General features: G+C 33.8%; 1 protein-coding gene across 1 annotated transcript; it reads right to left on the bottom strand.

The window, feature by feature from the left end:
• Nucleotides 1-1,227: 1,227 nt before the first annotated feature.
• Nucleotides 1,228-12,625, bottom strand: LOC145639057 (dehydrogenase/reductase SDR family member FEY-like). The gene is made up of 9 exons (XM_081690175.1): nt 12,472-12,625; nt 10,618-10,892; nt 9,376-9,496; nt 8,542-8,659; nt 6,129-6,265; nt 4,968-5,069; nt 3,737-3,829; nt 3,560-3,632; nt 1,228-1,955 (listed from the first exon to the last, which is right to left on the bottom strand). The coding sequence occupies exons 2-9, from the start codon at nt 10,884-10,886 to the stop codon at nt 1,693-1,695; spliced, it is 1,176 nt and encodes a 391-aa protein (XP_081546301.1). The 5' UTR covers nt 10,887-10,892; nt 12,472-12,625; the 3' UTR covers nt 1,228-1,692.
• Between the last annotated feature and the right edge of the window lie 322 nt (nt 12,626-12,947).

The following is a 12,947-nucleotide window of genomic DNA, read 5'->3' as shown; positions in this document are numbered from 1 at the left end:
AGTTTAAGGAAAAGTATATGAATAACCATAACCAATTAACAACGTACTAGTAAGAGCCTCTTCGTTAGAACAGAGGAAGATACGAGTTCCAAACGTTCGATCTTCCTAACTTATACCCGTACCTAGATCTCTAATTTTCTTAAGACCATACTTATACAGTGCCTCACCTAATGGAGTCAATGTCGTTTTCTATTTGAAAACGATCATAAACAAAAAGACCATCACTATTCGGGCAAAAATAGAGTGGCGACTCTTTTTTTTTTTAGTCAAATTATCGACTTACGTGGGATTTTGACTTCTAATTTTAATTAGTCAAAAATGTATACCACACCACCAAAGTGAGATACTAGCAAGAATGCAGTAGTAGCAAAATACCTCTAGTGAAGGAGAGCAAAAGTCGTAGTAGTGAGGGAAGAAGTGATGGAGAGGCAAACACAGTATTAGTGTGAGGGGTATTTTAGGATTAGTATAAGTACCAACGTTAAAGGGTACTTAGTGTAGACTATCCTAAAATACATTGTATCTAATATGATAATTGTAGTAGAGTTCATTGTACTCCCTAAATTATTGCTAGTGAAGTTGTTTCGTCTGTGGAGATCCGGACCGTGGTTTTTCCCCTTATTGAGGAGGGGTTTCCACGTAAAAATCTTGTATGTTGTTTTCTTGTTGTTCCGTATTTTATAGTTCTTACTGATTTTGTGTTTATCTATTGCTCCGTCCCCAACAGACAGATGACGAGTAACCGTAATACAAAGGAATCATAGCCAGCGAGCAAGTAAATTTTTGGCTATGAAAAACTCCTAGGAAATTCGAAATGCCAGGCCGATAACGCCTGATATTTTTGAATCCCCCCACGAAGAAGATTAAAAATTTTAGGCTTTTGTTCTAAAGTTTTTGGGATTTTGGTTCTCAATGCTCAAATTTCTTATAATTGGAAAAGTAACATAATTGCATATGGGTCTAAGTTTTATCATCAACTCTACAATCTAAACATAAATGTGAATTACTTCACGCCATCAACTCATCAAGGTTGAAGCATGTGTAGTATGAGTTGTGCCAAGAATGCCAAATAGTATTGTTTTAATTGTTAAAGTTATGTTATTATTTTCTCTGGTTTGTAGATTTATATTACCATTGTAATTATCAAAAAAAAAAAAAAAAAACCTTTTTAGTTGGTGGTTTGGAGGATCAATATTCAATAGAATTTCTACCTATTTCTAAAGCAAAAACCATCAAACTAGGAATCATTAATATATACGTAGTATATTCACAAATCACAACTAGCCAATTACAATGTGAGGACCAGGGATCCTTATAAGTTACAATCAGCAAAACATTTTCCATTAATCACCAGTATTTGACAGCAAAAAAATTATTAGTCATGAAGAAATGACTTCATGATGCCCCTTAAAAAGTGAATTGCAAACGATACACAACTTGAAGCTCACTCAACTTCCATCACATTATAGGCCGATCCTTGACTTTTTACAATACAATCTTCTGACTGATAATATTGTATTAAGTGTTAAAATTCACTTTCATTACCCAATACTGACAAGACGACAAAACCTCATCTCTTCTCATAACACAATGCCGTGTTGATCAGCTATGCTCATAAGGCCATAAGTATCTAAGTACCAATACCAATACTAAGACCAAGCTGTCCTTTCGATTTGTTTTTGCAGGAAAAACCTACTCCTGTTGATGACCATAGCGACATGTGACTTCCTCCCCTTCTATCAGCTTCTCAACAGCATCTGAAGGAAGACCAATCATCTCTAGACTCTTCTCCCAAACCCTGGTTGAAGTTCCAATGTTGTGTGCTTCTTCTGAAGGATTTGAAGGGCGACAATCCTGGGAAATGAAAGCACAAGTAGGCCATTCATCTGCCTTTAACAGCTCACAGTATTCTGGAATCTGAGGATCAGTTGCAGCAAAAAGGGTACTTCTAGAACCTGCAATTGTAAGAGTACCATTTAATTTCCAGATGGCAGTATTTTTTGTTAAAGAAATATTTTATGAGAAAGAATTAGGTTACTCAGAAATCAGACAAAAAACAAGTTTTTTCAGAAGTCTTCTGGCGTCTTCAGAAGCAAACTTTTTTTCACTTCAAATTTGTCTTCGTATTTACTACTCCGTAGTACATACATACTAATGAAGCTTATAGTCAAAGAACATGAGCTAGATTACAATGGACTACAAATTTAAAATGTGGATACAAAAGATAAGAACAATACTGAGATCAAGAAATTTTTAAAAAAAAAACAAGAATTCACTACACTAGTCACAACTATAAAAACTACTCAATTTGTCAAGGTTGATGATGCCCTTAATTATTGATTATTCTTAACGATTTGAAGTTCAACCAACCAACCATGGACAAGTGTCACAGTATCTGCAATGACTTGCCAAAAAAGTGAAAATAAGTAGGCGAAAATAGCTGGAAAGGAACCAGAGGCAGTGGGAGGAAGAGGAAATAGAGAGCGAAACAGCAGACAGTAAGCCTAAGCATCCTACTTCACTAATGACAAAATAGTATTGAATCACAAACTCATAGCCTGAATAAGTATGGATTCTGAAGGAGAGAATGAAGGAAGAGCTCCACTGGAGAGAGAGAGAGAGAAGAAAAGGAAATACAGGATGAAACAGCAGATAGTAAGCCCAAGCAGCCTGCTTCACAACACAGTTTCAAATCAAAATATCATAGCAAGAGCCAGGAGACGACAAAGAAATGCCAGCAAGTACAGATTCTGAAGGAAAGAAAGAGATGAGGGAGCAGTGAAGAAGAAAAGGAAATACAGGATGAAACAGCAGATAGTAAGCCCAAGCAAATGACTTAGTGACAGTGATGGCCTGACAGTGGTGGAGTCCTGAAGGGTGGTAGAGATGGGATTATATAACATGAAACTTTATAAAACCATATCATGTAAGCACTTAACAGTAAAACTAACAGCTGAATTCACTATAGGACAGCTGATTAGGTATTCAAAATTAGAATAATATACTAATATGTTAACTAGAAAAGAAAGACTTAAATATTGTTCACAAGATAGAATTGTCAAGAGTTAAAAGGATAACATATATAATTTCCCAAAAAACTCCGCATATTCTTGTAGAGCAGCTTGGTGATATTCATACTATTTTAATATCTATCTGGCACGTTTTATAGCTGGTTATTCTTAACAGTAATTTGAATAAATTTGCGTGCAACTTGACAAGATAGCATCCTAAAGTCCATAGTTTTGCAGTCTCATTCCCAACAATTTAGTTATTTGTTTATTTTCTATAAATTTAGTGGTATTGGATGGTGATGAAAATTTGGGAAGAAGAGAAGGGTGAACTAGCATCACCAATTTACCAAGGTCATTGATTTTACTTACAAATCAATATCCAATATTATTCCCAGCACCACCATTTATTACCCCTGACCAAACAGGCTGTTAAGGACATACATGTATCATACAGCCATATTTCAGCATGCAAGGTTGGTGACACAACAATGTTACTCGCAAAAGGACAAGCTCAACAGAAAATACAAGTAAAAAGTATGAAAGCCAACCTTCTTCGGGACTAAAAATGAAGTATGGTATCAGATGGTAAGCAGCTTGAACAATTTTGGAAAGATCTCTTGCCTGCAAGAAATCAGCGACTTACACTCCCTTTCTTTGTTTGAAGAGTGACAAAAATAAACAAACACATGGTCAAGCTGAGCTAAGAGTTGAGTTCATGTACTTACAACATTGGTATGAACAATGCCTGGCGAGACACAAACAACATTAATGCCAGATTCTGCTGGTAACCGTTTCTGAAAGATACTGCTAAACATGATCTGAAAGACACAAAACTGAGTCCTTGAGTAGCAATTAATTGTAATACAAATGCATGAAATATTATTTCAACATGCTCCATATAGAAATCCAATTACCTTGGCTTACATGCTTTTCCTATAAGCCTCAGGCCAACTAATTGAACCTTGAATTAAATCCCCACCAGAGTGCAAATAAAAGAAACAGGTGCAACAAAGAGCAATAATATCACAAACCTAACATATAAGGATTACATAAGGGTTTTAGAGTTTAAGCTCTCAATTTTCTTCATCCTGCTAAAAAATTGTTGACCAAAACACATAATCTTCTATCCACATATCTTGTAAAAGTTTTATAATTTTGTTCGACATAATTTGAGGAATAAGATGAGAAGTTGTTAGAAATTAATCAGGGAAAAGAAAATCATAATTGTCTAAGATATAGGAAAATACAGTAGGCAAAATTGATCCATACCCGACTACTTGAACCAAAATACCCAACCCAATGGTCTGCCCAGAATCATTTTTTCTCCCTGGCCCATACCCGACCTGACCCAATAATAAATGTACCCAATAATGATTAATTTATTAATATAAGCTTATTCTAATAGAGCAAAAAATAATCTGAACTGACATAAACTTAAACCTGAACCCAAAATCTGCCCGACGAGTCTAACCTCATAATGAGCCGACCTATATTGTTCCGAACCAAACCCGAATTGAATAACTTGATGGCCACCTCTATAGGAGTAGTGAGAAAGAAGGGTAAGATGAATACTAATGAGAGTTTATTTTAGTAGTTTTGCTTTTTAGGGGAGACCAATCCTCTCAAAAGCTTGTATTTTATCAGTAGTATCAGTTGTTATACTAACTAAGGCAAAGCCATGGTTAATTTTATGACTAACATTTTTCAGAATAATGTCTACTATCAACTTTGTGTCTACAACGATGAAAATGAATAAATAAGCAACAAGACTGATACTTCACTGACGTCTGAACATGAAATTGTCTCCAACATTGTCAACAATAAGACACAAAAGGTGAAAATCAACAGCAAATATGATCACTGCCAACTCATGAATAAAAAAAAAATAATAATAAAAAATAAAAAAAATAAAAAAAATAAAAAAAAAAGTAAATGCAAATAAGAGTTTAAGTAAACCTGAGCAAGTTTGCTGCTTGAGTATCCCACCAAACTTGTAAATTTTCTCTTTCCGGTAACAACATTCAAATCTTCAGGGTCAACAAAACCAACAGAATGCATCTACAAGAACAAATTGCAAAACATAAGTCAGGGAAAGCACTCGTACACCTCTCCAGCAAAACTTATGAGGATAGCAGCTCCAACAGGTGAAACACAGGTCCATGGGTCATAAAATCCTCAATGAAACTATTCAATCAATATGATTACAGATGGCCAAGAAAAGATTAAGAGTGTGTTTATTACTTTATTCACCTAATTTTTCATTTTTTTAATTTATCTTATCTTAATTAAACTTATTTGAACTCCGGAACTTATTAGACCTTATCAGAACTTATTTAAGTTGGGATTTGAACTTGGGTAACCCTTATCAACCCTTCTTAGAAAATTTTCATGAACTTATCTTAAGTGAATGAGATAAATAGAACATGCCCTTAATTAGTTGCCCAAAAAAGTAAACTTACCAAAACTACAGTTCTCATCTACAATTTAAAATGCCGCTCTCTATTAAAGCACGGTTTCCTACTATAATAACAGAAAAATATGACAACATGCATGACAAATATTCCCAAAAGCCTATGTGTTTAGTGTAATTAGAGCAATTATTGAGTAATGAAATGATTCAATAGCACTTTGCACAATGGACCAATTAGTTTTTAAGAAATTAGGTAGTGGGTATTCTTTATGGTTTTCCTATTGAGGTGAGAGAAAGTGGGACCATAATGCTATAAGGGAGTAGAGATGAGGAGGAATTGGAAAACATTATCAAATCATGTGAACCCAATTCAAAGGAAAAATGGAAAGTTCTTTGTGCCTTTTTTTTTTTGGAAGGGAAGTTCTTTGTGCCTTTGTGGGATGGAGATAGTATCAATTAATAGAATATCAAAAGCATAGAAATTGAGGCAATCTTATTAAATCTCAATATAATTCATCTCTAAACTAATTTCAAGACCGAAAGTGCAGTCAATCATGTGTAGTTCCAGAAGATGCAGTATGCAATCATGTTCTAATTTTTTACCCACAATTATTGTCTGATGGACTCAGGGTAAATCCAACAATCAATCATAGCCTGGTAAATACTCATTATCCAGACAAAAGTATCAAAGATATCTTAAAACTTACCACGGAATTCACATTGATTATGCGACTTGGAGAGCCTCTAATAAGGGAAGGCAAAAGCAACACTGATAGCATCGCTGGGGCCAAGTGATTCACTTGCATGTGTTCTTCATTACCATCCTTTGAAAATTTTTGTGGCTCTGTATCAACAAAAAATATTCCCCATAAACAGAAGAATGAACTGAACTGCATGATTTAAAGCATCAAGTACAGAAACACAATCAAAATGAATTAAAAAAGAAGTCAGAGGCAAATACGTTATAAAGGACACCCAAAATTAATGACTTGACATATTTTCTTGAAAAACAAGCAATTAGTAATAGTATAACAATAGCAGCTTCCATTAGCACCCTCAAGCAATTCTATATATGTAGTGGCAAATAAGTTATAAAGGACACCCAAAACTAATGACTTGATAGGCAAAACAAATCACATTATCCCACAATTATGAGCATTACTAATAATCTTCTCATTTAGCATCTTGTCTAGAAAAACAAGCAACAAATAATAGTATAGAAATAACAGCTTCCATTATTACGCTCAAGCAATTCTATTATGTAGTGGCAATGTCAGAGGACTCAAAGCCATATCAAAATTCTGTTCATTGGTGAAACATAGAGAACTATCAGTTAAACTTTTTTTCTTCTAGCCCATTACTCAAATAAGCACTACATCAGTTACATGTCCTTTAATATATCTCTTTTTTCTTTTTTAACAATTTCGTGTTTTAAAGGAACTTCTTGATTCATTATTACTGAAAGCCGGTTTGGTATAGTGGTGTCCAGTGACTGTTGGCTGCTAAACCTCCTGCTGTTGTGGCTGAAACGAACATATATGTATTGTATAATGGTTCCTTGTGCTGGAGAATATAGAAAAATCTCTCACAAGTTCTCAGTGAATAATGGTGTTGTCCAGAAAATCAAGGGCTTTGTAGCATTTGTTTAACAGTTAAGTTCTAAAAAGGCAGACTGCACTGGGCCAATGCTCCCTATAGGCTTTTCAAGTTCCTTGAACTGGAGCTCGAAAAGCAAATAAAAAAATTAAAAAGAAAAAAAAATGTCACAGCCAAAGGGAAAATCAACTGAAAACACTGGAAAGTAGAGCCAGGTTGGATGTCTTTAGAAGGGTGGAACTCCAGACTTCTCACAAGAATGATTTAGGATAAAATGATCTTTAGTGTTGCTTTGGACTTGAGTGAACAAGGTGTTTTCAGTAATATTCATTGGTTGTAACGCAAGGATGCCTTCCTCTGCCACAACACACATCTCAAGCGATTCCACTTTTTCATTATAGAAGAATTGTATTAACCTTACCAACTTAGTCTTCACACTAAAGTCACAATATTTTAAGTGACAAATATGATGATAAATTGTTATTTTGGATTAAGGCTTTGATTAATTAATTAGTGGCTGCCAAATTGCCAACTAGTTAAGTTAATTAAAGTCTAGGGGCATGGTACCTGTTTGGATTCCCTTTCTGATGGAGTGGTAGGACCCACCTATTCAAGAAAATTACTAATATACTCTTGCTACAAATCTCTGGCTATACCTCAAAACTGACGGAGCCCATTTAAGGGCCTACTCCACTTGATTCCATACCCTACAATTACCAATTATAATGGGAAATACCCCCACAGTTTCCTATGCATAATCAATTGTTGCATCATATTCAGATATCAAAAACTGGAGAATCGGATTCTCTCTACAGACCATTTCAGCGTCGAAGAGGGTTTCTCAGAACACCCCCAAGGTAGCTCACTCTTCACTTTAGCAGGACTTGGTTCGACATTTCGACCCACTAGATGGGTACCCCAGCCACATTTTTCGAGTGTTTCTTCTCAGAAACAATACCTATATAATCCCATCTATGTTATATGCGCTCTCACTGCACTAAGAAAAATAAAATTGTTATTCGATTTACAAGATGTGATATGAAATAGTTGGGTTTTTTTTTTTTTAATTGAAAAAGTAAATATGATAGAAGATATGAGGATTTCTTTTACTAAATGTGAGAGTGTAGGACCTTATCTTCTAATGGTGGGAGTGAGATTTATTATATTAAAAGTGAGACATTTCCAAAAGTAAAGTGTAAAAACTAATTAAGGATACATGAGAAGGAAAGTGCAAAAACTTATTTGGGATAACTGAAGTAATACAAGAAAAATGAGAATGGTGATCCAACCATAAGAAATGTTCTCTTTATAGAAGGAAAGTGCAAAAAATTATTTGGGATGACAGAAGTAATTCAAGACAAAAGAGAATGGTGATACAACCATACAAAAAGTTCTCCATATACAAGAAGGTTGCTTTCCTCGAAAAAATACACGGAAACAGATGCAGAAAAGCAAGTAGATGAACAAAATCATAGAAAAAAGCATGACAAACCTCAATAGAAAGGATATAATGAGGAAACAAACCTCCAATGGAGAATATTCCAGCGTTGTTTATTAGTACATGTAAAGGTCCTAATCGTGCATTCCATGATTCTGCAAATTGTGCAACAGAGTCCAAAGACAGCAAATCAAGTTCCATAACCTACAGAGGAAAGATTAAAAAGATATCTTTCAGGAACAAAGTAGTGTTGGATGTATATTGAGACTCCTATGGTTAATAACAACAACAACAACAACAAAGAAAGGCATGTTTTATTGTTACTTACAAGTTAAGATCACAGTACATGCTAAGGATCAATATACTACCTCCGTTTTTTTTAGTTGACATGTTTTGACTTTAGCACTATTCACACACTCTCTATTGACTGTATTTTGTGATTTATACATTATATAAAATATAGTCATGTGGGGTCTTGTTAGATTCGTTACGGTATATACTTACTAAATATCAACTTTTTATAATTTTTGCTTATCAGTAACCAAAGATATTAACGTTTGGATTTGTGCATTAAATGTGACTTCAGAAACGTGTCAACTTAAAAGAAACATATACTTACTAAATATCAACTTTTTATAATTTTTGCTTATCAGTAACCAAAGATACTAACGTTTGGATTTGTGCATTAAATGTGACTACAGAAACGTGTCAACTAAAAAGAAACAGAAGAAGTAATAATTTAACACATATTCAGCAACAACAACAAAATAATATTTTCTTTTTTCAATAAGGAAAACTATGAGAAAGAATTACACTTCGCAATGTCTCGCAACAAAATGGGTCGCCAACTCTGTTTAATAAAATAAATGAGGTAACAAAAACAAGAAACATCTAAGACAAATCTGACAAGTTCTTGGTACCTCAATATTTAAAGGAAGGCCTTTCCCAGACCAATCAATTTGCCATTTTTGGATCAGCTCATGAGCAGCTTTAGGATTCCTTACAGCCATGACGACATGTGCACCAGCCTCTGCCAGTTGCCTATATAATTTTAACAAAACAATCACATAACAAGGGGTAAGAAAGTGATTTATAGCTCATTTATTAACTCATTCATATAGTATAAGAACAGATATTCAAAGTACTGTCTAGATCAAACAAATCCAATATGGATGACTATCTATCACCAAATATCACCAATATAGAAGATTTTCACAGTCTCACCTCCATCACTTAACTCTTCATTGCCATTTCCCTTCCATCCGTGTCATCTTACCACAAATATGTTGCATACAATTGAAACAAAAGGATATTACTTATAGCATAGGACTAGGGGACTCAAACAGTGAATTAGTCATAGCATTTATACCTCATTGTCTTAGAGAACAAGTTTTCTTCCTGACAACAAGAAAAGCAACCTTATTCATAATCCTACCACATTGTAACTTTCTTATGTACTTGCTGAAGTGGAAGTACTATGTGTTGAAATTATGCACAGCTAAGAGTAATACTTCCTCTGCTTTTTTTTTTTAATTGCAACACTTTTAAATTCACGGTCTCCTAGGCAATTCTTGAAGAAGAGAGGGATAGCGAGAAAAATAAAAGGGACCCATGTGGGCAGGAGAGATGGAGAGAAAGAACTGTCAAAATGGAAAGTGTTGCAAGTAATTAAAAATTTCCAAAATTGGAAAGTGTTGCAACTAAAAAGAAACGCAGGAAGTATATTTGATGTCTAGTTCATAGAACTAGCACATCTTCCAAAGGATATACACCAAGAAACCAGGTAAATAACCACAAAAAAGCCAACAGTTGAAGCATAGTAGATATCCAGGTTTTGCTCAAATCAATGTCAGTATGCAATAACCACAAGTCCACAAGTACAAGCATAGTAACCATCATAATTGTGAACAAAAGACTTGATTTTATAACATACAACATAAGACAGCACCTAGTAGCCATCAGTAATAAATTAAGGACTTAATTTTATACTATAAAGCATAAAAACAGCGCCAAATACAGCATAAATTTCACTTCAACAAACCTAAATAAAATCACACCCCGAAATAAAATCCAACAACCGAAATCTCCAAAACCCAAAGTTACAACAATTGAATTCGTAATAAGAAAGAAAATCACATAATAAAAACATAAAGAAAAGAAACCTGGCAATTTCCCGACCGATGCCACTGGTGGATCCAGTAACAATGCAAGTAAGATTTTCAATGGGAGGCAAAGGCATAGGATTTTGAAGATGACTAGCAGAAATACGCTGAAATAGCATCTCAAAAATCACATCATACCACCCTTTAAACCATTCTATCCATCCTAATCCCTTCTTCACTTTTCCATTTCCAGCATTATCATTTTTACCATTCTTCAGTTGTTGCTTCTCTGCATTCTTAGGCCCGTCAGAAGAACTTTCCAATTTCATTATGTCCTAACATCCAAGGGTTTTGCAACATATTAGCAACAAAATTTGACTCAATTATCATATTAAATTCTTCTCACTATATAGCATATTCCAGCATTTCAGTAATCGAATTATAAGTTTATAACCAACCTTTATTAAATAAGTGACTTGATTTTAAAGGGCGCACAAAGGCAGAAAAGTCCATGGAGCCAAGGCGCAAGGCACGCGCATTTTGTAGGTGAGGTGCACTTTATTTACTACCTCCGTTTCTTATTATGTGCAAAAAAAGGTATTATTTGTGATACACAAAATATTTCTTCATAATAAGAAACGGAGTAGTATATATCATAAAATTAGGAATTTCTATTAAATAAGTCTAAAAACAGAATTTTAGAAATAATAAAATGGATGGATCAGAGGACCAACTAACATAACTATATCTATCTTTGTACGACTTCCTTTATGAGGGAGAAGATTAAATATATAGATAAATAGATCTTCATAGATGTATAATGATATTTCCATTTTTAGACTAGAAATCGGTCTTTTTCTACGTAAGGACATGGAAATATTACTATTTTTAATAACTGTTTTTGTTATTGAGTGACAAGATAAAAATAGGGGTAAATTTTAAAAAAAATAAAAAATAAAACAAAAAAAAAGTTCAAATTTAAGTGAAATATTGGGTCCCACAAGTTCAACATTCTATAAGTTGCATATGTAGGGTATGTTTTACATGAGCCAAAATCTACTTAATCTGGCCGGACGTTCAAAGTATCAAGAGTTCATAGATCTTTAGTCCTGATTTCCACATTTGTGCTTGATAATTACATGAAAATACATGCAAAATAAAATACTTTCAACTTAATTTTAAAGTCTAATACAAGTACTAGGTTTGTCATAGTCCAATAATCGATTAATTTGAATATATTATGTCTTAGACATGTCAATATGGCTACTGTTCTGAATTATCTTTTGCTATAATGCTCTCTCACAGGTTTAAAGACTAAAATTGATTAACTGATTACGAAAAACCATTCTAGCCTCCAGAGAATAGAGTCATCTACTTCAACCTTCCATCTTATATAAGTACTACACTACTACGCATTCCATTCAAACATTGTTCCTTGATTTCGAGTGCGCCCTTTGATTAGGTGTTACCTTCATCAGATTTTGCTAAATGGTTATAATTCTTTCATTCGAATCACTCGAAAAAATATGAATAAGGATTCCTTCATGATATTTTGCTAAATGGTTGTAATTTTTCTCATTCAAATCACTTAGAAAAAAATTGCTGAATGATGAACTTCTGAGAACAAAATTAAAATCGAATTTGACTAAATTCAGTACAATTTTGAATCTCTTTCATTTTATCTATAATCGCCTTTGATTAAAGAATAGATCCTAGCAACACATTAGCAGCAAAAATTGACACAATCATCAAACTAGGCTAAAAAAAATACATTAAATTTGTATAGCATTATTATTATTAAACACCAATAGTTCAACAATCCAACTTAGAAGAACCCTAAAATGACAATCAAATTAACGATCAACAGTTGAAATTGATATTCAATGATTAATTGAAAAAACAAAAAAATGTTACCTGAGAAGCTGCTTCAATGGAGGAGAGAAAGCTTACAATGCGCTTCAATGGAGAATTCAAGTGCGCTTCAATGAAGGAGGGAGAGAGAGGAGTGCAGCGAGGCAGCGCCAACGTGGAATCTGAATATATTCTCTCTTAGTTGAGACCTGAGAGGGGTTGCGGACCACGGAAGGTGAGGCATACTGGAGTATAGTCTGTCGATTTTTAGTTTTTTACCCGTCAAAAAATAATAATAAAAAGTAAAAATTAGTTTTACTACTTAGTACTTAAGGGTATGTCCATTAACTGAACTCAGCTGAATTGAATTGAATTGAACTGAATAAAATAAATATTTTACTGAACTCAGCTGAACTGAACTGAATTTCAACATATGAGAACAGGCCCTAAGTAAAAATCAATAACTTCATACAATATTTGTAATAAAGTTCAGTAAAAAAAATATTTTAGTTCAGCAAAAATCATTTTGTTCTCTAAAT

This window comes from Chenopodium album, chromosome 7 (assembly GCF_948465745.1).
Source record: "Chenopodium album chromosome 7, dcCheAlbu1.1, whole genome shotgun sequence".
In the NCBI taxonomy this organism is placed as follows: Eukaryota; Viridiplantae; Streptophyta; class Magnoliopsida; order Caryophyllales; family Amaranthaceae; genus Chenopodium; species Chenopodium album.
This window is presented reverse-complemented; position numbering and strand designations above follow the sequence as displayed.